The sequence below is a fragment of the Sminthopsis crassicaudata genome, chromosome 5 (genome assembly GCF_048593235.1).
Source record: "Sminthopsis crassicaudata isolate SCR6 chromosome 5, ASM4859323v1, whole genome shotgun sequence".
Taxonomy (NCBI): domain Eukaryota; kingdom Metazoa; phylum Chordata; class Mammalia; order Dasyuromorphia; family Dasyuridae; genus Sminthopsis; species Sminthopsis crassicaudata.
In genome coordinates, this window is record NC_133621.1 from 219,787,163 (window position 1) to 219,811,625 (window position 24,463).

The 24,463-nt window shown below is 46.1% G+C and overlaps 3 protein-coding genes across 4 annotated transcripts; 1 reads left to right on the forward strand and 2 right to left on the reverse strand.

Annotated features, from left to right (window-relative positions):
* Window positions 1-2,184: 2,184 nt before the first annotated feature.
* Window positions 2,185-8,354, forward strand: CD63 (CD63 molecule). The gene is made up of 8 exons (XM_074270089.1): window positions 2,185-2,345; window positions 3,007-3,082; window positions 6,251-6,439; window positions 6,673-6,747; window positions 6,880-6,975; window positions 7,351-7,491; window positions 7,911-7,994; window positions 8,189-8,354. Exons 2-8 carry the CDS (start codon window positions 3,017-3,019, stop codon window positions 8,252-8,254), a joined length of 717 nt encoding a protein of 238 aa, XP_074126190.1. The 5' UTR covers window positions 2,185-2,345; window positions 3,007-3,016; the 3' UTR covers window positions 8,255-8,354.
* Window positions 8,355-8,571: 217 nt separating this feature from the next.
* RDH5 (retinol dehydrogenase 5) lies at window positions 8,572-12,382 on the reverse strand. 2 transcript variants are annotated; one of them, XM_074270088.1, is made up of 5 exons: window positions 12,335-12,382; window positions 11,340-11,673; window positions 10,561-10,819; window positions 9,894-10,057; window positions 8,572-9,573 (listed from the first exon to the last, which is right to left on the reverse strand). In XM_074270088.1, the coding sequence occupies exons 2-5, from the start codon at window positions 11,647-11,649 to the stop codon at window positions 9,350-9,352; spliced, it is 957 nt and encodes a 318-aa protein (XP_074126189.1). In that variant the 5' UTR covers window positions 11,650-11,673; window positions 12,335-12,382; the 3' UTR covers window positions 8,572-9,349. The 2 variants fall into 2 exon arrangements, with proteins under 2 accessions (XP_074126189.1, XP_074126188.1); XM_074270087.1 differs by lacking the exon at window positions 12,335-12,382 and having other exon boundaries at window positions 11,340-11,811.
* Window positions 12,383-13,048: 666 nt separating this feature from the next.
* Window positions 13,049-17,403, reverse strand: BLOC1S1 (biogenesis of lysosomal organelles complex 1 subunit 1). The gene is made up of 4 exons (XM_074270090.1): window positions 17,248-17,403; window positions 16,292-16,364; window positions 14,199-14,331; window positions 13,049-13,304 (listed from the first exon to the last, which is right to left on the reverse strand). Exons 1-4 carry the CDS (start codon window positions 17,306-17,308, stop codon window positions 13,194-13,196), a joined length of 378 nt encoding a protein of 125 aa, XP_074126191.1. The 5' UTR covers window positions 17,309-17,403; the 3' UTR covers window positions 13,049-13,193.
* Between the last annotated feature and the right edge of the window lie 7,060 nt (window positions 17,404-24,463).

The following is a 24,463-nucleotide window of genomic DNA, read 5'->3' on the forward strand; positions in this document are numbered from 1 at the left end:
ATCAAATTCATTAATTTGACTAGGGGATGATTGGATCTCCCCTCAAAAGTACCCCTTCTATTCTTTCTTTTTCTCTTCTTTTTGATTCAACATACTTTCTTTCTGGTACTCTTGAAGTACTCTGTGTTCATTGCCTGGGGATCCAGGACTTTAGACATTGAAAATAACCCCTTAACTTAATAAGGCTTATTAAATTAATTATTATTCAACCTGTTGTTAAGTTATTATTTGAAATTGAACAAGTTCATTGAATAAAGTTTTTGTCTTTGCCGTTAGTTTTGATTGTCCTTCCCACATTCCTCTCCTCCATTTTAGATCAAAAAGGGGAAAAATGAGAAAGAATGCAAAAACCAAGCAAAACACCAACAAAAAAGGTGAAGATACTATGTTGTGATCTACATTCAGTCCCCATAATCCTCTTTCTGGATGCAGATGGCTTTCTCCATCGCAAGTCTACCCAATATTATCTTAAACTACAACTTCAACTCTCCCTTTCCTGCCCTCTCAAAATAATTTCTCCTAGACTAGAAGTTTTTACTCTGGATTCTGTGAATTTGCTTTTTAAATATTTAAAATCTTAATATTTTAAAATATTTTGATAACTATTTCAACAAAATTGGTTAAACTTGGTTTTAAAAATGTTTATTTGAAAATATTTTGGTAACTATTTCAACACAATTGGTTTCCTTTGTAATCCTAAGTGTTTTGTGCATTTAAATACCATATAAAATATATAAGCTTCACTAGAGAGTCTTGTGATACAAAAAAGTTAATAACCTTTCTCCTAGACATTCCCTTAGGCCTATTCTCAGATAGTTTACTTTAAAAGAAAGAGAGACACAGGCAGGATTGGTTGGTTCCTTTGTATGGGATGGGAAACCCAGGCTTCATGGTTTCCAGCTCAGTCCTCTCTCCTGTTTTCTATGTTTCCTTTCTGTCTTATCACCTTCTTACCTGGACCTGACAAGAGTATAATGTGGAAGATAGAAGGGCTCTCATGCTGCTACTGGCTTATTCCAAATGCTCCTCTATTAAAAGATGGGGAATTTATAGGGTTATGGTGCAGTCCGAACTTAATCCAGAACACTGGATTTGGAGTCAGAGGAAATGAATTTGGGTCCTATCTCATCACTTGCTAACCTGTCACTTAACTTGTCACAAATCATTTAAATTTTCTTAATTTCATTTTCCCCAAATCAGAGGGCTTGGACTAAGTGACCCCTATGGTCTTTCCTATTTCAAATCTATGATCCTATGATCCCCCTCTCTCAACCTATGAGTCTGGTTTAGAGGTTGGAATAACAAGGAACACGCTTTTCCTCCTCCCGAAGGGGAGGAGGAGGGCGCAGGGATACAGTCTCTCCTGCCCCTCTCTTCCCCCAGCTCTTTACCCCTAGAATTCGTGTATAATGCCTATTGGGTAGAAAACACTGTACTGATCCTAAGGATTAAAAAGCCAAAATCAAAACCAAAACAACAAAGAAGTGAGTGTCGGTTTCAAGGAGATTATATACTACTGGAATTATCAATACTCTCCAAATGGATTCCTAACCTTAGAGAAATGGTAGAACAAACTGGAAAAGTTAGTACTCTGCTTCTGTGACCCTTTCTCTGGTCTCCATCTCCTTAAATCGCTATTCTGTGGCTCGGTGGTAAATCTTTTCCAGGACACTGAAGCCCAACTGTATGTAACTTTTCAATTGGCTTGGGGTGTATTCCCTCTAAAAGAAGCAAGAACTCAGATATGACAGCTCAGTCTCTTCTGACACTGCAACTTTGCGTCTTCTCGATTCCTAGTGGTGAGTTGTCCCTCAGATCTATAAAATCATGGCGAGTTTTACTTAATTTTTATCCTTTCCCCTCAGAATCAGAGAGGTCAAGAGGAGATTCCAGCTCTCTGGAATACTGCTCTTCCCCCTCGGTTCATAGAAAGAGGTGCAAGGGGCCTGAGAGACCAGCTAGTCTATAGTTTAGAATTGGATAAAATGAGGGCCAGAGCGGGCCCCTCTTCTTGCTCTGGGACCAATACTCCTGCTGTGGGACCACAGCAAGAAGAGGGACCACCTTGAAGTTTTGGGGCTGGAGACACCCCGGGTTCTAAGGGAAGTGGAGCAAGAAGAAATGACCAGAGGGGGCTCTCCTCTAGCAAGCCGGGGTGACTCAGGCTCCAGCTTCTCCCGCGTCACATGAGGCGGGCAGATTCCCAGCGGGGGAGGGGGCAGCCGTGGCTGGAGCCGGGGCGGGGTTGTGGCAGGCGGGGCCAGAGTTGGGGTCGGAGGAGCGAGCTAGCGAGCCCGAGAGACCAAGAGCAGCTGCGGGACGGATCTGAGCCTCGGGGACACCAGGTGAGAGCTGTGGGCTGGAGGCCGGGAGGGGGGCGCTGACGACCTCCAAGTAATGGAGAAGAGCGGAGAGACTCAGTTTCCTGGGTCTGTGCCCTACTCCCCTACACCGCACTTCCCACTCCCCTCGCCTCCCTTCTCCCTCCCTCCCTCCCTGGTTTTTCAGCTGTAGGCTTTCTTCGTTTAAAAACTTTATTCCGAACTTTGAAGCAGTGGAGCGGGGTGGGGCAAGAAAAGCAGGAATAGGGGGAAGGGACAGAGTGGGAATGGGTGGGTGTCTGGGGCTGGGAGAGGAGAATACCGAAGAAACAAATTGGGCACTGGGGCGTGGGTTGAGGTTGCGACTTCTCTGCCCAGCCCGTTGTCTGCGGGTCCGGCCGGAGCCTGCTTTTCTCTCGGATGCTCCCTTCGAGTCAGAGGAGGCGGGGGCTGCGGGGGCGAGGCCGGCTGGAGATGGGGTTCCGAGCTTCCCTGCCCATCAGACCCCAGGCTCGAGGGGAGGGGGCTGGGAGACGTGGAGCTGACCGACTGTTTCCGGGTGGGAGGGGCCGGGAATGGGGGGGACTTGTTGGGAAGTCCCTGTGGGCTGGGAGCCCGGAAGCTGGGGTCCCCTCCCCCACCAGCCGCTGCTGATCTCTCTCCTCTATTTGCCTCACTCCCCCAGGCCAGCAGCCATGGCAGTAGAAGGAGGAATGAAATGTGTCAAGTTTCTGCTCTATGTCTTAGTGTTGGCCTTTTGGGTAAGTAGGGGTAGATGGGTAGGAGGTGGAAGTATATGTGTGTGTGGGTGTGGGGGCATATTGTGGAAGTGGGTAAGTCGATGGCCCCGTGGGAAGGTGTACCCTGAATCTCTGGAGAAAAGGAGGGGTGCCCAGGAACTTCTAGGGTAAATCTTGAAAGGTAAACTAATGTGGTTTTGAGATTAGCAGGGACCTTCCTGGTGGGGAAGGTTGGAATGGAGTGAATAGTAGGTTGGAGAACAAAGTGAGGTCAGCTGGAAAACAAACGTAAAACAGTCCTCAAGAATCCCTAAGACTTATGTACTCTACCCATTTTGGTTTATCTCAAACCCCCATCGAGTTCACTTTCTTCCCCTTTGCCCTCAGTCTTTGGGCCCTTCCTGTCTGGTGACCCAACTAACCGTATGGGCAGTGGGGCAACTAGACAACTGTCAGATACTATCTTCTGCAAGCTCCCTCCCAGGATTCTCAGGCGGTAACCTCTTTCAGAATGAGTTGGAGGGACGGATTCTCTGTGAATTCTGATCTAGGGAGTCTGAAAGCCTCTTGTTTACTTATGTCCCCATTCTCTGTGCCTTTAACCCTACTTTCTCCTGAGTGAAGGGAGAAATTTGTTTGCCTTGGAAGAGATAATGTCCTAGCTCCCCTTTCCAACCAGATCTACAACTGATGCCAATCAGGAATCACTCATTGCAAGCCAAAGGAAAGGTATTTCCCTAATGATGAGGCAAATAGCTGAGAGTCAAGTGGAGGGATCAGGAAAGGAAGGAATTAGGGGGGTGGTGGTGGAGGAAAGACCAGCATTGTGAATAATGCCCTGCCTCTTGAAGGGGAAGGTGGGGTGCTCAAGGACTAAAGTGATAACTTGGGAGTTTGTCGTGGGGTAGAATATCAATTTCATCATTCAGTGAAGTTAGGAATGTATGCCTTGAGGTTAAGCTTGTATTTCTTCCTATTATTTCTAGTTGGGCAATTAGGTCCAAGAGAACTCAGATGAATTTCATTCAATTCAGCAAATATTTTAAGTACCTACTATATGTCAGGCATTAGGGATCCAATGGCCTCCCTCCTCCCAAAAAAAGAAAAGTGAAAGTTTCTGCCTAAGGAGTTTACAGAGTAATTACTGAAGGGGACTAACATGTACACAGATAAGTAAATACAAAGTAGATACAAAATGATACAAAGTAATTTGAAGAGGAATAGAAAATGATAGCTTGGGGTTAGGAGAGAATCTGGCAGTCTTGTGTAGGAGTCACCTGAGCTTGTTTTTGAGGGATGCTTGAAGGGATTCCTAGAGTGAGGGAGTTTTGGGGGAAGTGGGGATTCTTGGGGGATGGGGGAGAGTGAATGTAAGTCAGGGACTTATCTCTTCCCCTTTCTTTGAAACTCCTCCCCCAACTGCTTTTGGGCAATCCCATTCTTTAATAGGGGAATAAATCTAAATTCCCCAACTATATGTGGATGGATGTATATTTGTGTATGTGTATATGCATATACATGTGTATAGATCTGTGCATTATATGTGACCCTGGGCAAGCCACTCAACCTGTTTGCTTTAATCTACTGGAGAATAAAATAGCAAACCACTCCAATATCTTTGCCAGGAAAACTTCATGACCATACTGTCTGTGGAGTCACAAAGAGTTCTGTATGACTAAACAACAATATACACACATAAGGTCCTTATTTGTTTGGTCATTTTTCTGCTGGGGTTTTCTTGGCACAGATATTAGGGTAGTTTGCCCTTTTCTTCTCCAACTCATTTTAGATGAGGAAACTGAGGCAAACAGGATTAAGTGACATGCTCAGGATCACACAGCTAGTAATTGTCTGCACCTTGATTTGAACTTAGGAAGATGAGTGTTTCTGATTCCTGATTCCAAGCCCAGTGCTTCATGTACTATGGCCTCTCCTAACTGTCCTATTCTAGGATCAGGAAACACACACACACACATTCATATGTGCACATATATATGCACGCATGTTTTGTTTTTGTCATGTCTGACTCTTCAAAACTCCATCGATCATATTATCTGTGGGGTTTTCTTGATAAAAATCCTGGTGTGGTTTGTCATTTCCTTCTCTAGTTTTATGCAGACAAGGGTTAAATGATTTGCCCAAAGTCACAAAGCTAATACATTTCTTAACAATGGTCCTTCTGACTCCAGTGCTCTATCTACTTTGATACCTAGTTGTGCCCTTATGTGCTTACACACAATTATAGAGTACTTTTGTTGATAAAATCACTTCCCTTGAAATTTCTCATGAGTTAGGCAGGAAAAACATTATTATCTTCATTTTATAGATTAAGAAACTAAGCTACAGCAAAGTTAAGTGACATCTTCATGCATGTATATGTATATATATACATATATATGTGTATATATATACACAAACACACACACACATATACATCTTTTGTAAATATTTCCTGATCTTATCTCCCCTTTCTATTGTGTCTGTTTTTGAAAAAAAGAAAAATATCTAAGCAAAGTTGGCTGAGCATTCCCATCTGATGGCACATCCAGCCTTCAGAACCTGTAGGATGCATAGGTATTTCATGTCTTGTTCTCTGTAAGCAAAGTTGTTCATTGAAATGGAAGTTTCGAGGCAGCTAGATGGTGCAGTAGATAGGGCACCAGCCCTGAAGCCGGGAAGACTTAAGTTCAAATCTGGCCTCAGACACTTAACACTTCCTATCTATGTGACCCTCGGCAAGTCACTTAACTCCAGTTGCTTCAGAAAAAAAAAGGAAATGGAGGTTTCTATTCCCTTGTAGTACCTCTGTAATGGGATATGTTGCTCTTTTGGCTTGGCTTTCTCTGCCCTGTATCACTTCATACAAGTCTTTTATCCTCCGAGTTCTTTGTGTTTACAGTTCTCATAATGAAATAATGTTTTGTCACATCCCCATAGCACAATTTGTTTAGCTACTCCCCAGTCAGTGGGTATCATTAGGTTTGATAATTTAGTCAAAAAGTTGATAAGTATCAGAGCCATGTCTTGAACTCAGGGTTGTCTTAAGACCATTGACTGCTTGATCTTTTCAGGATGCTTCATTGTTTCTCTAGTATAAGGAGGAGTATAACGTGTGTTTGTGTTGAGTGAGGCAAGCTGGGCAGTGCTTTAGGCTTTACACTAACCATCTTGCTGTCTCTGTTCTTGAAGGCCTGCTCGGTGGGGCTGATTGCAGTGGGAGTGGCAGTCCAATTCACCATGAACCGATACATACCCATCGGGAGCACTACTGGCTCTGTGGTGCCTGTTGTCATCATAGCTGTGGGTACCTTCCTCTTCCTTGTGGCCTTCTTGGGCTTTTGTGCTACCTGTAAGGAGAATTACTGTCTTATGACCACGGTAAGAAGGGGCATAGAGGCTGAGGAATGCCTTTGGGGAGCGGGTGACAGTAAATTGGGAGTAATGGGGGAGACCCAGGGGAAGAAAAGACGCAGGAGTCTCTGACTACAAAGGAAGAAAGTAAAGGTAGGAAATAAGGGATGGAGATCACCTGGGAAGATGATGTGGGCAGTACTGACTCCTAACCCAATCTGGGATTCCATTTTCTCTCTCCTATTTCTTCCCTTTTTCAGTTTGCCATCTCTCTCTCCCTCATCGTCCTAGTAGAGATAGCTGCAGCCATTGCTGGATATATCTTCAGGGAAAAGGTAAGTAGATTGTGATAAAGGGAATAGCATTTGGCCCAGGAAGGTGGGATGTGACTGTGGTTCCTTTAGCTCACTGTGATCAAGTTGACAATAGGGCTTCCCTCAGTACTTCTCTTTCTCCGTCTCTCTTAGGTGAAGTCAGAGTTTGAAAAAGGTTTCCGGGAAGAAATGAAGGAATATGAGAAAAATAATATCACAACAGAGTTCTTGGATAAGTTGCAAAAAGAAGTGAGTTAGGGGAGAGGTAATGGGAGAGAGGGATACATTTAGAAATTATTTGTGATACAAAGCCAAAAAGGCATCAATATAATTTTTTTAAATGTGAGTTTTGGGGGTAGTTGTAATTCCCTAGAAACAATAGATCACTCCAATGGAATAGTTGGGGGATAGGATGACCCTGAAATCATGAGCACAGCATCTATCAATCCAGTGTTTTCCAGCCTTACTGCTGGGTTCTTTTTCTTCACCTTGCTTCCAATCCCCCAATACCTGGTTGTCTTGTAGACTCACATTGTGGGTACTTTAGCTGGCCCATCAGCTTTAGGCCCGTAATAAGTCCTCCTTATTTTGCCAGTCTTTCATCAATCTTTCTCTCCACTCTAGTTTACATGCTGTGGGGCAGCGAACTATACAGACTGGGAGCAAGTACCCCAACTGGGCAAAAACAAGGTCCCTGACTCTTGTTGCAAAAATGTCACCGTAGGCTGTGGAACTGCCTTCAAACTTATGGACATTAACGAGGAAGTATGTGGGGTGGGTGGTGATTAAGAGGTTAGATAGCTAAAAGATTACAAAGAAAAGAATTGGAGATTAGGGGGACTGGGGGAGTTAGAGATCTCTGGGAAAGTCTTAAGAGCCTGATAATTTGATCAAAAAGTTGATAACTATCAGAACCATGTCATGAACTCGGAGTTGTCTTAAGACCATTGACTGCTCGCCTAGGAATGGGGGCAGGCAGGTCTGGGAGGTTGGGGAAGTCCAGGGAACTGGCGATTTGGAGAAAGTAAATGTTGGGTTAGTTATAGGGGTGAAGAGAGCCAAGAGGGAGGGGAGAGTAAAAATTAGAACAAACTTGGCACTGGTGAGGCTTAGGGAAGCCAGCTCTGGGGACAAGGGATAAATGAACAAGGTGAGTGGGTGAAAGCCTCTTAACATTTTCCCAGGGCTGTGTGGAGAAGATCGGAAATTGGCTAAAGCAGAAAGCTTTAGTGCTGGCGGGTGCAGCACTGGGCATCACATTTGTAGAGGTGAGGAGGTCCTCTGGGGGCTGGGGCGGACCAGAGCCCACTGTTTCTTGGGGAATAGGGTATTAAGTATCCTGCCATTCCTAGGGCCAGTCTGTCTGGGCTTGGCCTCCCTCGCCTAAAGTGTACTTTTCTGCCCATGTCAGATTCCTTGTCATGCCTGCCCCACCCTCTTACTCATACCTCTTTCCTCCTAGATTCTTGGAGTTATCTTTGCTTGCTGCCTCATGAAGAATATCAGAAGTGGTTATGAGGTGATGTAGGGGCCCTCTGTACCCCTCACCATCGCCTCCTGGAAACAAGGGTGTGTGTCCTGGGTTTTTCAATTAATAAATGGATTTTTTTTTTTTTTTTCACTCCGAAGAGAAGCAGTGTGTCAGTTTGTCCTTCAGATCCATGCTTTTGGCCTTTTTGTTCCTCAAATCCTAGACTTGCCTCTTTGCCCACTTTCCCAAACACTCCTAGAATCATACAATTATTCAGTTTTGGGAGGAAATTTAGAAGTATTTGAATCTGAGGTGCAATTTGGGGAAGTGACTTGTCCATGATCACACATCTGCTAAGGGTACAGAACTCAAACTTGAATATAGATCCTTTATTTCCAAATGTAGCCGTTTTTCTCTTAGCTCACGTCTTCCTTTTCAGCTCTATATCTATTCCCATGACCCTTTTCTTGTGTGTTCATGTCTGGAATTTTTTCTCTGTGTACACTCCCATGCTTCATTTCCCTGCACTCAGGTTCCCATAGTCCTCCAGGCCTTTTGCTCTTTTGGTAGCTATGGGAAAGTGTTGGGAGAGGAGGTTACTTTGGAGAAGCCAGAAATTTAGCTAAGGATTCGTGGGGTAAATCCCGAGCAGCTGGGAATGGAAGCGGTACCATGGGAGTGTAGGGCCCAGTATCAATGATGCCTGTGATCAAGCTATATACCTGTGCTGAGACACTGAGGAAGTGATTTGCAAGAATCCTGGATATGCCCTCATCGTGCATTTGATGGGTGTCCAGCTTCAACTAGAGGATGGACACTAGTGGAGAATGGCTGGGGGAGATTGCCTTTTACTTGCCTGGGGAAGGCTAAGATTGGGACCCAAGTAGCAATAAAGGGTGACATCCAGTGATGCTCTTGTGAAGTGCACCCTTACTGAGTCCAGAATAAAGGCTTCCAGCCCTGGCTCTCCCCCTGGTGGCTGTTTTGTGGCAGACTTTAAAAAAATGTGTAGAATTAGAGGGATATTTTTTAAAAGTCCTCAGAAATAAGAGTGAAGGTCGGGATGGGGCAGCTCAACTTGGGCAGTGATTGATAGTAGTATGTAGTGCTTGCTTTCCATTCTGTGCCTCAGTTTCTTCCTGGCTAACGGGTTCAGCAGACCGCCTGGGCAGGTTTAGGAAGAACAAAAGTGAGCATAGCGTCCACCAGGCTGGCAGGTAGATAGGAGGCAGGCAGCCAGAGTAACTTGGCATCCCATCCGGGGCTGTATCTTGTGCGGGGGTAGCGGGCAGTCAGTGCGTGCTCCAGGCAACCACTCACCTTGCCCAAGTCCCCATCGCAGATCAGGTTTATGATGAGCCGTTGTACCTTCAGGTCTGGGGAAGGAAGGGGAAATCAGACCTTCTTCCACTCAATCTTCCCTACCTAGGGAGTATTTTTTTTTTTTGCCACTATGGCTTGTTCAGGACATTCACAGCTTCTAGGGTGATTTGGGGTGGGAGGAGCACAAGCTCCACAGGTGGGCAGCAGCACTTTAGCATTACTATCCCTATTAGAACTGAGGGCTCTCCCAAGGGCCTCTCCTTCACCTTTCCTCTCCATCAGGAGCCAGGATCTCCTTCAACCCTCCACTTTATTTGGATAGGGGACGTTGTGCCCCCTGGACAGACTTTGCCATTCAGCTCTAGCTACTCACATTTGGAGAGGAAGTTGTCCCCATAGCGGGCACGGGTGACAGGAGATAATCGGTTCCAGGAAGCCTGAAGTACCCCCTCCATACTCTCCAAGTTGGTCACTGCTGTGCGGAAGAAGCCTGGTTCCACGATGGAGACCCGGACTCCAAAGTGGGCTATGTCCCGTCTGGAGTAAGGAATATGGGAGACATTTTTCCTCCCTGAGTTTTTGCCCCCATGAGGGTAATATCCTAAAAGCTACAGGTGAGGGATAGGATGGGAGATATAATTGAGGGGCTATCCCCCCACCTAAGAACTAGAGGAGGAAGCCAGGGGAGGTCTGATCTACTTGAATTCTGTGAATCCAGCACCACTGGAGTTAGGTTAGAGACCTTTGCCCCTCCTAGACTTCACCCTGTTCTGGGCATTAGGCTGAGTAGGAAAAAGATACATGGTTCTTCCTGTCTGGGCACTTCTGGTATGATGGAGGAGACAGGGCCTGTGTGTAGGGCATGGGCACAGGGACAACTACAATGATCTAGGCAAGTAAATGATGCAGACTGGATCAGGGGGGTAAAAGGAGAAGTGGAATAAGGGACTGATCACAGTGAGGGTGACATGTTCAAGAGTCCTGGAGCAGACCCTTGCCTACATCTTATGGTACTCTGCAGAGTCCCCCCTCCCCCTCACCGTAGGCTGTCAGAAAAGGCCTCCACACCATATTTGGAGACACAGTAGCCGCCCCCATTGGCAGCCAGACGGCCCAGGACGCTGCTGATGTTGACTATTCGGCCCTGTGACTGTTGTATCAAGGGTAGGAGGGCGAGGGTAACTCCGATGGGACCCAGTGTGTTCACTTCTAGCACCTTCCGGTAATCCTCCAGATTCTGCCATGGGGTAGGACCGATGATCCCAGTGATACCTGCGTTATTCACCAGCCCAAAGAGCCCTGTTGGAATTGGTAGTGGTTGGGTAGAGAATAAAAATAGGCCCCATCGACCACCTGAGAACTAGAAGCACCCTGGTCCAGTTAGATATTAAATGCCTCCGTCTGAAGCATCAGATTACCTACTGTGGGAAACTAGAAAGTTTTATTAAGATATGGTTCCTGCCTTTAAAGGGAGTCTAGTTAAGGGTATAAAAACATAATACATAAGTGTTTTATATATCTATATCTATATCTAATCTATCTATCTATCTATCTATCTATCTATCTATCTATAGTATAAACAAGAGATGTGCAGGTGCATAGGACAGATGGGAAAAATGATCATGAAATGAACCAGTGAAATGGGGGAATCGGGGAAAATTTAATAGAAACAGTGGGATGAGAGTTCTGTTTCTCTGAGTGAGAATCTGAGCAGATGCCCAGGCTGGAGGAATGGAGCAGGGAGGCAGTGGTGTGGGGGGATTTGCAGGGACTGGGAGCACCCAGCTTCCTGTGTCATGGCATCCTTCTCCCCACTCACCTCTCTCTCCCACGAGTGTTCCCACCCACTCAGCCACCTGCTGGATGTTCTGGGGGTCAGTGATATCCAGGAGTGTGGTACAAAGTCGAGGAGAAGCAGCCCGCTTCAAGTTTTCTGCCCCTGTGGGTGTCAGGCAAGCGGCCAACACTCGGAAGCCTCGCCTGTCCAGCCGCAGCGCCAGGTGCCGGCCAAAGCCCGAGTCACAGCCAGTGATGAATACGAAGGCATCGCTGGGGGGGAGCACCAGCCGGTCTCGGAGGAGCCACAGCACTCCCCAAAGCATGGCACCGAGAAGCAGGAGCAGCCACATTGTAGGGGGGAGAGCCCGATGCCTCTGCATTGAGGATTTAATCGCAAAAGTTGGTCTAGAGAGGTTGTCTTCTTGGAGTCCCTACACTTCTTTCACATTTTGGAATCCGCTTTTCTTTCCTGGATTCTGCCACCCTCTTTGGCGTGAACCTGGGCAGACCTAAGCAGTATCTCAGGTGGATTCGGAGGTGAGGAAGAGAAAGACAGGTCTACCCAGAGAGAGTTCACCACTAGCTAGAGGCCTGGCATTTATTGTGTTCCTACGTACGAGGGACAGGGTAGAAACCTCACTTAGCACCACTGTGTGACAGAAATAGGATGGGCTCTCCTCCCTCCCTTCCCAGCCCAAATAAGTTTGCCCATATTCTTTACATTTAACTAGGGTCTTTAGTTTTGGGGGGGGGGTCAGGGCTGGGATTCTGGAGACCTAAGATCTAGTCACTGCTGTTGCTGTATGACTTCTGGCAAGTATTTAAACTCCCCAGTCTCAGTTTCCTTTTCTGTAGAATGGGCTAAGCTTGCCCTTTATGATGGCTAAAGAAAAAAAATGAGCTGATTTATACAGCACTTTGAGAAGTTAAAAGTTACATATTAACACAATACATTTGTTACTATTTGTACCTACTTGTCATCAAACACTGCTCAGTGATCCTCGACTGGAGGTACCCCCCACTGCCCCAGCTTACCTCAGGGAGCAGCTTTCACAGCACACTGCCCTAGCTTTCTCCGCTGCCGTGTCTCAGGAATTCTGATCCTCTACCCCTTGCCCTGCCTGGCTCCTGCGGGCACAGCAGTGCAAAGTCCAGAGGGGGTGGAGACTCCAGGCAGCTGGGGCCTTAAGGACTGGGTAAACCCCAATCTGATGGGTTGAACCTAATTCTTGCCTAGACTTTTCTGTGATCTGTTTTCTCTACCTTCTACCCCAAAGTTCTTTTCCTACCATCAGGGAGGGATGAGTGGCCTCCCATTAAGTGTATGGGGGAATGAACTGGCCAGACATGCCTCTGTCCTAGATGCTTTAATTACCCCGTCCCCCAGTTCTACTCTTTACTCCCTTCTATTTAGTTCAGTGCCTTATGTACCTTCTGCCCTGATCTGCCCCAGGCTTATGATTGCTCTGTGCCAGCTTTAGTAGGGAATGCTTGTGTGCATGGGGGTAGAAGACAGTGAGGTCTGGGGGTCCTAAGCTGGTTGTCTCACTGTCCTCTGTGCTATAGGACTAGGATCTGCTCTAAATCAGGCTGGGTAGGCAAGCAGTATTCCAAGAAGGGATTAGTGAAACTTTCTCCCTTCCTTTTCTCATTAAGGCACTGGGAGCAAGCTAGTTCAACCCCCCCCCCCCTGCCAATTCCCTAAACCACTGTGTTTGCAGCTGGCTGCCCATCCAAACACACACTACATTTGACCAGATACTTTTGCTTTATTGAGGATCTTGCTGACCTCTCCTTCCCCTAGTTAGCTGAAAATAAGTGAGACAGAAGAGATCCCAGAACTTAGTGATTGAGCGGCTAATTGAGTAGCTGCTGAGTAGAAGCAAGGAAGAAGCTATGAGGGGGCAGGCTGAAGCTGCCCCTTGTAGACATATTCCAGAGCTGTGGCAATTGTCCTCATGTCCAGTTCAATGCTCCGAGCCCAATTCTCTACATCCCCGATTTCCTGAAGAGGAGACAGAGAGAAAAAAGAAAGGGAAGAGTTAGGAAGTGCAGTAAACACCTAGACTCTTCCCATCATCCACGTTCTAAGAAGAGACTCCTTTGCCCTCCAGTTTCTGACCATACTGTTAGCTCTTCTACCCACTCTGCACAACAAATAGCCCTTTGTAACTTTGAAACCAGGGGTTCTTAAGCCTGTTGGTATCTTTGGAAAGCTGGTGAAATCTAGGGACCCTTCTCGGGAAAAGTGTTTCTAACTACACAAAGTAAAATACACAGAATCACAAAGATCACCAATTATATTAAAACTTTGCTGTTGTTGTTTAAAGTTCAAAGTATTGTGTGACTCTCTCTGTCCCTAAATGGGTTTTTCTTGGCAAAGACAATGTTGTGGTTTGTCATTTCCTTCTCTAGCTCATTTTACAGATAAATATATTAAACTATAGCTACCGAAATATCAAAATAGAGTTATTTTAAAAAACAAAGAAGTTCACAGACCCCAGGTTAAAAATCTGGGCTCTAAACTAAGTAAGCTTTGGATTCATTTTTAGGAACTGAGTGGGGAGACTTAGCTAACTGCTAATCATAATATAATTGGCTGAGTGATTTTGCCTTTACTTACCTGTCTCAGTTTCATCATTTATAAAACGAGCCTGTGTCATACAGTGATGTGAAAGCACTTTGAAAAGTTAAAAACTCCAGACAAATGTAATGTCTTGCTACTTAGCCAGCCCAGGGGGAAGAAAAGTGGAGAGGATGAGGGCTCTGGTTTGGCTTCTTCTAGCTCCCCACCCCCATTCCTGGAGCCTGAAAGTCCCCCTCAGGAACAGCGAGAAATGTAACAGAAGGGACAACAATAGGAGTGGAACAAAGCAGGGAGAAGCCTGCTAGGACCTACCTTGAGTGCCTGATTGAAGTTTTCCACCATCCCAATCCACTGGCCTGTCTGCTTGGCAAACTGTGCAGCCTGGACCTGAAGAGTTTTTACTTCATGGTCCAGCTTCCTCTGATTGACGTAAGCCTGGGCCACACTGGAGGGTGATGGGATAGAAGGGGAAGGGGTCAGAAGGGGACTCTTTAGCCCAGCCCAGCCTAATTTCCTCAAGCAGGGAAGAAAGGTAGAAGATAGAACTAAATAGAGAAATTTTTGTACTTTTAGATGGCCAATTAATACCATGCAAATAAAATATAAACATACACAAAGCAAAAATAAAAAAAGAGCTCTTTTCTCCCTAGCATGTTCCAATTTGATGCTGGCTTTCAACAGCATATCTCACCCATTTCCTCCCTATCTTGGTGAGTTTTTGTGCAACTGGGAAGTATGGTATGGGGGAAGGGTGGGTTAATTGAGGGTAGGAAGAGGGAGTGGGGTGGGGGGATGATGGGAAAATTTAGCAGTAAGAAAACATCTGGCAGTGATTGGGAGCTCTGGGGATCAGAGAAAGAAGCTGAGTTGGGCCTGATGGAGATGGAAAGCCCAACCCCTCCCTGAATTGGGGGTGGGATGGGGGAATCACCCCCACCCCAGGAACGCTAGGTCAAGAGGAGGCCCCCTGAGGGACTCATTTCCTCCTCCCCCTTTCCTCATCCTGTACATGAGGACACACAGCTTTTCTCTTTGCCTGTGAAGCACCCATCCCAAAAGAGGTGGTGTGCAGAGGGGCAGGGAACCCTCCTCCTTTGGGCTGGCTTGGGCTGCTGCTTCTCTCTAGCCCAGGGGAGTGAGGACTGCAGACCGCACATTGCGTTCCCACTTCCCCACCGCCAGCACCCTTCTGGGCCTCCAAGGGTGGAATCTGCGGGGGCTGAAGGAGTCAGGGGATCAGGGAGGACGGGAGAGTGGGCAGGACACCTGACCAGGCCTAGGACAGACTGCGTCTTTGTTCTCTCTTCCGGGGAGTGAGAGGGGCTGTGGGCAGCCACACAAAACCCTTTCAAATCCAGCTCTGGTTAAACTGCCCTGTGCATGGGGAAGTGGGGCAGCTGCCTCCCTCCCCAGCCGTGGTGAGGAGGGGGGATGGCAGAGGGGGAAGCGAGATGAGTCTTACAGTCTATGGGCACTAGTAGCCCAGAAGGCGCCAATGTAGGAGGAAAAAAAATGGGGGCAGACAGCTGAGCCACAGCTGGGGTGGGGGAGGCTGGAGTAGGAGAAAGACAGTCAAGAAGCAAAGAGTGCTCCCTCTCACTTCCTTCCAAAGCAGAGCCTCCAGATTTAGGAATCAAACTGGGAGAAACTTCTGATACCCCCCATTCCCAATCTGTTCCAATCCCCCAAACTAAGTACTTGTCCTTTCCCCCAGAGGCCTTCCCATCCCCCAGTCAATGCTCCCTTCCCTTAAGGGAAATGAGCTAATTTGAGCTAAGTGACCCCAGAGCACAAATGGCTGACATTTGGGTGACTCAGGCCTCAGCCACATCCAGGCTGTTCTAAGCCTCTGCCTTGGGGTAGAGGAGATCCCAGAATTCTCTTCTCTGCGGAGGGAGCGTCCTGGCTTTCTGTGTAGTCAGGGCCCCCTCAACACTAGCCAGGCCCTGCTCTGCACTAGTCAGGCCTCTGCTCAGTATTAGTCAGGCCCTGCCCCGCACTAGTCAGGCCCTGCTCTGCACTAGTCAGGTTCCGCTCCACACTAGCCAGGCCTCTGCCCCCTCCGAAGCCCTGCTTCACTGCCCATCTTTGGGGAGCAGAGAGTGAAGGCCCTGGGAGCGACTTCTCCCAGCCTGGCTCCGTGCCATCCCCTGGCACAGGGGCTGCGTGCTCAGCTGCGCCTGTCACGCCCGCTGCACTCCAGCCCACCAGAGCCTGGGGAGGGGGCTCGTGGTGGGGAGAAAGACGCTGCCTTCCCACCGAAAGACCAGCTGGGCAGGGCAGGGCGGAAGCAGCCGGCAGGCCAGCAGGACCCCGGGTGCTGGGCCGAGGAGCCGAGGACAATCTGCTCCCAGCCTTCCTAATGAGGCCTTGGCCGGTGGGAGGGGCCCAGATGAGGGGCATACCCGACATTGAGGTGGTCCACCAGGGCTTCTGTCAGGCAGGTGGCTGCGGCGATGGCTTCCCGCCTCCTCTTCTCTGGGGATTGAGAGCAGATTCAGACTTCAAGTTCTCAAGCCCGGCCTCGCGTCCAGCCCGAGGTCCACCCGCAGGGAAGCGCTTTGGGGGAGGTCATCTTGGCTTGGGTAGCTTCAGGGCCCCCCCATTCAAGTAGTGAGGATGACAACGACCCTCGGTTATATGGCGTTTTAAGAGATGAAAATTAATTTACACTTTGTAGTCAAAACTAGCGGGACATTACCAGGGTTTCACCAGCACAGGAGGCTCTACGTGAGGAACTGCTCCTATTACCCAGGAGGACAGGAAACTTAGTCTCAGTAATAATAACGATGTGGCATTAGGTGCGGGCACCCGATTAACCGCTTAGCGGACTAAACAGGTTAAGCGCCTTGCTCAGCGTCACACTGCTGCTAAATGTCTGGGGCTAGATTCGAACTCAGGCCCCGCACCCTAGCCATTGGCCTTAGAGACTGGCCTACACCGAGCCCGGGGAAGGAGCGGACTTGACCCAGATCTTTCTGCCTCCATGTCCTTCGCTCTAGCCACCACGCTGCATCTACTTAGCGTCCGGCACAGCGCCAGGAGCAGGGGATTCAACTACAACCGAGGTCCTTCAGTTTCCCAGGGGTCGGGAATCCTGGAAGAGTGATTTCCTCCCCCGCAGTTCCCTCGCCCCTCGCCCAAGCCCCGCCCACCCCGGGGGCGCCTTCGCTCGGGGCCAATGGGAGGCGCTCTCCTGTATCAAGGGCGGGACCGGGTGGGGAGGCGGGAATAGGGGAGGACGTCGCCATGGGGACTGGAGCGGGGTCTGTGAGCCCAGAGCGTCCAGCCTACCCGGGGCCTCGAGGGCCTAGCCGCAGGCCTTCGGAGAGAGGGCGCGTGGGGCGGGCCTCGGGCTCACCCTGCAGCTCCTTGCGCTCGTTCTGCTTCGCCTGGTGCTCCTTTAGCAGGCGGGACAGCATGGCCAGGCCGGGGTCGGGGCTCGCCCGGGTCTCTCCGGCTTCGGCGGCTATGGCCTCGGCCTCTGCGGCATCCGCGTCACGTGTTCTTACGTCACGGAGACTCTGGGCCCGCCCTCTTCTGGAAGGGCGGGATTGGGTTATTGGGGTGGAGAAAAAGAGGCGGGGCGAGGGACTGCGGACTGTGGAGATGCGGGGGGTGGGGGGGAGCGAGACTTCCAAGCGTAACTTAGTGGTCCCCTTCTACGGACTGGACACCTCCAGTGCAATGCCCAGGGCTCTGTTTGTTTGACCCTTTTCCCCATCACATCTCAGCTAATGTCCCAAGAAGCCTTTGCGGTCCTCCTTAACGTCAGTGCCTTCCCAGATCATTTCTAATGTATCCGGTCTACAGTTGGTTTGTCATCCCTCATTACATTGTAAGCTCCGTGAGGGCTCCTTTTCCTTATACGCACATGTATTTCGGGCAGCTAAGAGAACACTGGGCCTGGAGTCAGGAAAACCTGAGTTAGAATATCATTTAACCTCTGCCTGCCTCAGTTTCCTTATCTCTAAAAAGGGGCTAATAACTTTTTACACAGCCCCCAGGGTTGTTGTGAGGATCAAATGAGGTAATGATTGTAAAGTATTTGGCACAGAGGCAGGCTCGTGGCAAGTGATATGTAATATTGTAATTATTATAATAAAATATTATATTAAAATAGTTAAAATAAAATATAACAAATTATAATTATAAATAATAATAATAATAATTGTAATTAATTATACTTATTGTTTCTTAGTGAACACAGGAACTGTTTCCTTATCTCCCTAGCTTGACACACAGCAGGCACTTAATAAGTATTGATTGATTAATTCTCAGTAGCATGAATAAAGGCTTGCATGACAAGCTCATCAGATTTGCAGATGATACTTGGAGGGAGAATTAAGGCATTGGCTAACAGGATTCGAAAGTGTTTTGACATTGTATCATTTGACTGAAACTAACAAAAAGTTTCAGTAGAGATAAATGAAAAGCGAACTCCACAAGTATAGGATGGTGAAAGACCCAACTAGAGAGCTGTTTGTATTAAAAAAAAAGAAAAAAAAAAAAAAAAAGAAAATGACTCCTGAGGATTTTCCAGGATCTTGAAGGGCTAAATGAGAGAGAGAGAGCAATTAGATCTTTTCTGCCTGGCTCCAGTGAGAGGAAGAAACAGGGGGTGAAAGTTTTAAAGAGGGACAGCTTTAGGCCCGATGTCAGAAAAAATTCAACAGTTAGAGTTGTCCAAGAGTGAAATGGAGAGAGTGAGTTTCTTCTCTTTGGAAGTCTTCCAGCAGAGACTGGATGACTATTCATTAAATAATCTTACGTTAAAGATTATTTTGGGGTGTTGGTTAGACTAGATGACTGATAAAAGGAGAAGAGGAGCACATTCGGGGTATTTGGGGAAAGGAGGAGTGGTGAGAGAAGTTGATAGGAACATTGAGGAAAATGTAAAAGTCTGAGGGGAAAAGGGAATAGAGGAAAGATGGAGATATTAGTAGTATTTTGGGAGAGGAGAAGAGAATAATGGTTGTATTGGAGGTAATAGAGCCGGGGAGTAGTTTGTGAATATTATCAATTTATTTTGGAGATAGTTTTTTTTTGGGAAATATTGAAAGGAGATTCACTTCCCTTTATAATCTGACTCCCCACCCCCATCCCCCAACCACCTTTCTCATCTTGATTGGGTGACATTGTTGTTCCTTGAACAAGACATCCCATCTCCCCACTCTGGGCAAGGTCAGTGACTGTCCCCCATTACTGGAATGTTTTACCTCCTCATTTCTATCTCCTGACTTCCCTGGCTTTCTTCTTGTTCCAGCCAAAATTCTTACCTTCCACAGGAAGCCTTTCCCAATCTAGCGCCTTAACTGTGCTGATTACTTCCTTTTTTTTTTTTTTTAATTTTTATTTTATTTTATAATTATAACATTTTTTTGACAGTACATATGCATGGGTAATTTTTTACAACATTATCCCTTGCACTTACTTCTATTCAGATTCTTTCCCTTCCTCCCCCAACCCCCTCCCCCAGATGGCAAGCAGTCTTATATATGTTAAATATATTACAGTATATTCTAGATACAATATATGTGTGTAGAACCGAATTTTTTGTTGCACAGGAAGAATTGGATTCAGAAGGTAAAAATAACAGTTTACACTCATTTCCCAGTGTTGTGCTGATTACTTCCAATTTATCCAGGATGGAGCTTCTTTGCATCTTGTTTGCCTAGTTTTTCCTCCATTAGACTGAGAACTCTGGTTTTTTGCCTTTTTTTTTTTTTTAATTTTTATTCCCAGTGCTTAATACTGAGTCTGGCACATAATAGATACTTAATAAATGTCTATTAATTGACTAACTTCCCTTCCTGCAAATCTCTGAAGTTTTGGTTTTCTTTGAGTCTGAGGCTCCTGAGACCATTGAGGTCATTAGACTACCCATGATAACCCCTCTTTCTGGGGCATTTGGGGGATTAGATGTGCCCTGGTCTCATTGAAATTCTCTCCCAACCCTTTCCTTCCCTTCTTAGCTGCTGGCATTTTCCCAGATTGATTCCTGGCTTTGCACTCTCCCTCTGTGTTCTACAAACAACCTCAGAATGTTAGGAACTTTTTCCTTTCTTGCTCTACTTCCTTTTAATTCAACTCCTTGCTCTTGATAACACAAACAGTTAATTAACTGACCTCTTGATTATCTAGAGATGGTCTGTTAAATTGATAAACTATGTGTAGGAACTAAAGTTCTGAACTTCTCCCCCTCCCCCAACTAGATAGATTGCTGCTCAGGGAACAAAACTCATTTCAGTCTTAGCAGAAGCAAAATATAAGTAACTAATGCCAAAAAGATGGTGTGTCTCTAAACTAAAGAAAGATTTTTTTTTCATTGTCCTCTATTTATTTCATTATTAGCCATATTGGATAACACATGTTACTGCTTTCCGCTCTCCAGCATAGATGATTGAAAATTGACTCTATTATACATACAGAACAAAGTAGAAATAAACTAAGGGCATTTGGATAGATTGAGGTTAGATTTGGGGAGAGAGGGGGAGGAGAGAGAGAGAGAGAGAGAGAGAGAGAGAGAGAGAGAGAGAGAGAGAGAGAGAGAGAGAGAGAGAGAGAGAGACAGAGACAGAGAGAGACACAGAGAGAGACACAGAGAGAGAGACAGAGAGAGACAGAGAGACAGAGAGACAGAGACAGAGAGACAGAGACAGAGACAGAGACAGAGACAGAGACAGAGAGAAAGAGAGAGAAGGAGGGAAGGAGGAAGAAAACTTCCGAGTATGCATTGTGCAATATTGAAAAATATTTTTACAAACTATATTTTAATTTTTGTTATATTTTGTCTTTTTTTTCATGACTTTAATTTCCAAGGATCTCCTTCCTTCTTGCCAATAGAGCCATTTCTTATAACAAAAAATATAAAAGAACAGAAAACAATAGCTCTTAAAAGTTATGAGAAGACAACTATTATGTCTTCTCTAGGCTAAAGACCTCTACTCTCTTCAGCTTATCTGAATAGTATGAATAGAGCATATTATGGAGTTGAATCCCCTTAACATCTTGGTCACCCTATGGCTTATTCATATCCTTCTTAGAATATAATGGCTTTCCCCCTCATTTTACACATGAAGAAAACCCATCATCACAGAGTGAATGAAGTAAGGTGTCAGAGACAGGATTTGAAAACCCAAATGTTCTGACTCTGAAATCCAAGGCATTTTGACTAGCCTAAATTGATTTGTCTACGTGGAAAAGTTGGGTTAAAAATGTAAGGCATTATATCACATAAGTGTCAGCTGAAATGATAGAGTAAGTACTAAAGTGTTTTTGTGTGTCAACGCTGTGGACTCTCCCATCCTGGAGGGCTGTGACCACAGGAGAAGCTTCCCCAGACTGAGATGCTTAAGGAGTCTGGGGGAGGGCAGCTGTGAAGTTTTATGTTTCTGCCACTCATGACTTTACCCCTTAGCTTGTTGGACAGCAGCCACAGGGAGATCCTGGCAGAAGAGTAGCATTTGGGAAAAAGGATCAGCCTAGGGCCGATTCTAGAGAGGGAATGATCAATAGAAATGGGAAGTGTGAGAGCATCACAGAGATGACTATTTTACTGCAGCCTTACTCAGCCTTCCCTCCTCCACTCTCAGCCCTTCCCCCAAGCTATCTACAATGAGCCAGCAAAATGCTGGGTAGGATGGGTAGTGCCAGGTGCTCCACCAACAAGGGTGAGAGTGGAGATGGGGGGAGGGCTGGAGAGAGGGAGGCAGAGGGTAGGGGGAAGGGATATTTTCACATGGATTGATGTGCTTTTAGAGGATGGGATCTAGTGGCACATGACAGGGAGAAATGCCAGGCTCCTTTTTTATTTTAACCTCCTTCTCCCTATTTGGCATGACTTTGTCAGTTTCACAATTGGGTGAGCAAACTGCAGAGAGTCTGAGAACCTATCAGCTCTATTTTTCATTCTCATACACAATCTCCTTTTCTCTCTCTTTCTCTCTTTTGGTCTCCATGTTCTCCCCCAGGCCATCTTACATAATAATTATGCCTTTCTCTTCAGTCTTGATTTTCTATTTTGTCTAAGTTCCTACTTCTATAGCCAAAGCCCAATTTCTTTTGTTTAGTCCGTGGATGAGATGGAGATAATAAGCCTGTTATCACTTTTGGTAAAATTATATTTGTAGCCTTTATTAATCATTTTCACTCCTCCTCATTCCACCTCTCCCCAATCTTTCTTTTTTAAAGATAAATGACTCTACTTTTCATTTATTTCTTTTTTTTCCCCTACCTCTCCTCAAATGTGGAGTTCCAAACTGGATTATTTAGCTCTTTTTATTCAACCAAATACTTGGAACCAGATAGAAAGCCGTTTTTCTTTTAAGGATGGGAAGATCAGGAAGGCATGAAGGAATTAAGGCAGAGCAGAGAATCAGAGAGAAGGACCTTACAAACTGGGAGGCCAAAGTGTAGGGAGATAGCCTAGTATTTGCCAGAGAAGGTTTTGTGGAATAGGCTAGCTAAGTTCAAGATGAGAACCAGAACTGAAAAAGAAGTGAAACTTGAGATTTAACCTCTCTTGAAGTAAGAACTGGCCTTCTAAGCTTTCTCTTCAAAGTTTAAAGTCTTTTTCAATTCTCCAGTCACCATTATGGTCAAATTGACTCTCCACTGTCATCCCCAGTCTTGGCTGGGAGGATTAGGCATCAGAGGGAGAGTGATTTCAATTCTGGGAAAGTACGTGAGGTGAGAATGGATTCTATATGTTGCAGACTTAGAAGGAAGAGATGGCCTTTAGAGCACTCCAAGAATGTCTCACAGGTGATGTAGAAGGAAAACTTAATTTAAGATGCTTTGAGACAGAATAAGATTATCTGGAAGAGAATAATAGGTTGTCCAAAAATTTTAAAAAGGATATAAAGGCTGAAAGGACAGGAGGTAGATTCCCATTTGCTCTCTTTTCCTTTCCCTCTTTTAGAAAGCCAAAGTCTCAGTCTGGAACGGTTTGGTTTAGCACTAGCTTATTGTTTTACAAAGTACCATGCTTTTTGCTTAACCATAAGAAATTTGATGGCACCTTATGGATAGGTCGTTTGTCCAAATGAACTCCTACTGTTTCCAGCTTCCCTTTATTCTCTTTTCTCCTTTTACTGCTTCTCCACTGATTCCCCCCAGCCCATGTTCAAGGGCCCTTGTTTCCCTTCAGAGGCACAGATTTGTGGGTCTAATTTTATACCCAGCTTGGTCCAATGCCACTGTTTTGCCCCCTCCTCCCATTCTCTCATCCACCCCTTGCTTTTCCCTCCTCTGACTGTCTGAAGGATATTTATAGTCAGGCTAATTCTGGGAGGCTTCTCACTTCTCTCTGTCTTTGTCCTACTATTCTGGATGAGGTGATTTCCCAAAATATTTGGATTTGGGAAGTCAGGAGAAGATTCTTGGCATCTGCTCGAACCCTGGGATTTGGTGAAAACAGCAGGGTGGAGTGCAGATGAGAGTAAATAGAAGCATGAAGGTGCTGATCAGGGGAGTGGCTGGTGCTGCAGGAAAGATTGGAAAGTGGTTGTATGCTGTAGGAGCTAGAGGTCTGGCTTAAGATTCAGGAGACCTGGACATTTCTCATTAGGGCAATTAATTTATTCTCTTAGTTTCAAGGATGAAGAAGTTAAAAACATAATCTCTGGGGTACATCCAGAAAATCCAAAGGAGATACAAAAGGAAGTTGTGATTAGAGTTATAGAAGATATAGGATACGGGTCGAACCTGAGGAAAAGAGGGAAAGATACACAAGAAAAGGGAATGAAGAAAGTCTTTGAGTGAGAGACAGATATAGATTATGGAAATGAAAAAAACTCAACAAGAAAGATCACAGCAGTCACAAAGGAAGAGAAAGAGGAGATGTAGAAACGACCAGAAAGATGAAGAAAAGGGGAAAAAAATAGCATGACACAAGGAAACACATGAGATGATGTGGAGAGGGAACCCCAAAAGAGAAGGGGGAAACTTTGGGGCCTTCCAAATGGTTTCTATCTCTTATTCTGGCCCTGGTGTTAGCTAGAGTTATAAATAGCAGGGAAGTTGGAAAATGTTCCCTGCTCTCTCTTCCCCACCCCTTTTCTTCTCCTGGCTTTTTCGGGAGTGTGTGTCTGGGCCTTTGTCCCAATAGTGTGAAAGTGTGTGGAAGGACAGACATGCTGGTCCCCTTAGGAATTCCTAGTCAGCCCCACCTAAGAATCTGCCTGGAGTTACCCTAACACTCTCCACCTTTCCTCTCTCTGACCTTGAATCCAAAGGGATAGAGCCAGACATTGAAGAGGTTATAGAGAATAAAGGACACAAACCCCAGTCTTCCCCCTTCTTAACCTTCTGCCTCCTTCCATGTGTCTACACTCTTAGCACCCTGTAGAAAACAAAACAAAAAAACTTCCTTCTTTCACCCAGTGACTTTTTCTCCTATCTGCTCAGCTTTTCTCCCCTTCTTTCTCCACATTTCTTTTTCCTTCCTAATTATTTTTCTTCTCTCGCTTTCAGCCAGCCCATGTCCTTATCTCTTAATTTCCCTTTTTCTTCTCCAACTCCCTGGAAACCTAGAAGCCAGAAGTTATAGCCATTGCCCCAGGTTGGATTCGTGT

Excerpts from the sequence above, each read along its gene's own strand:
- CD63 (XM_074270089.1), top strand. The coding sequence starts at position 3,017 with ATGGCAGTAGAAGGAGGAATGAAATGTGTCAAGTTTCTGCTCTATGTC. Across the intron at positions 6,748-6,879 it reads GATATATCTTCAGGGAAAAG|GTGAAGTCAGAGTTTGAAAA; the intron begins GTAAGTAGATTG and ends CGTCTCTCTTAG. Across the intron at positions 6,976-7,350 it reads TGGATAAGTTGCAAAAAGAA|TTTACATGCTGTGGGGCAGC; the intron begins GTGAGTTAGGGG and ends TCTCCACTCTAG.
- RDH5 (XM_074270087.1), bottom strand. The coding sequence starts at position 11,679 with ATGCAGAGGCATCGGGCTCTCCCCCCTACAATGTGGCTGCTCCTGCTT. Across the intron at positions 10,058-10,560 it reads GCCTTTTCTGACAGCCTACG|ACGGGACATAGCCCACTTTG; the intron begins GTGAGGGGGAGG and ends TCCTTACTCCAG. Across the intron at positions 9,574-9,893 it reads GGACAACTTCCTCTCCAAAT|ACCTGAAGGTACAACGGCTC; the intron begins GTGAGTAGCTAG and ends TTCCTTCCCCAG.
- BLOC1S1 (XM_074270090.1), bottom strand. The coding sequence starts at position 17,308 with ATGCTGTCCCGCCTGCTAAAGGAGCACCAGGCGAAGCAGAACGAGCGC. Across the intron at positions 14,332-16,291 it reads GTGGACCACCTCAATGTCGG|TGTGGCCCAGGCTTACGTCA; the intron begins GTATGCCCCTCA and ends ATCACCCTCCAG. Across the intron at positions 13,305-14,198 it reads ACTTCAATCAGGCACTCAAG|GAAATCGGGGATGTAGAGAA; the intron begins GTAGGTCCTAGC and ends TCTCCTCTTCAG.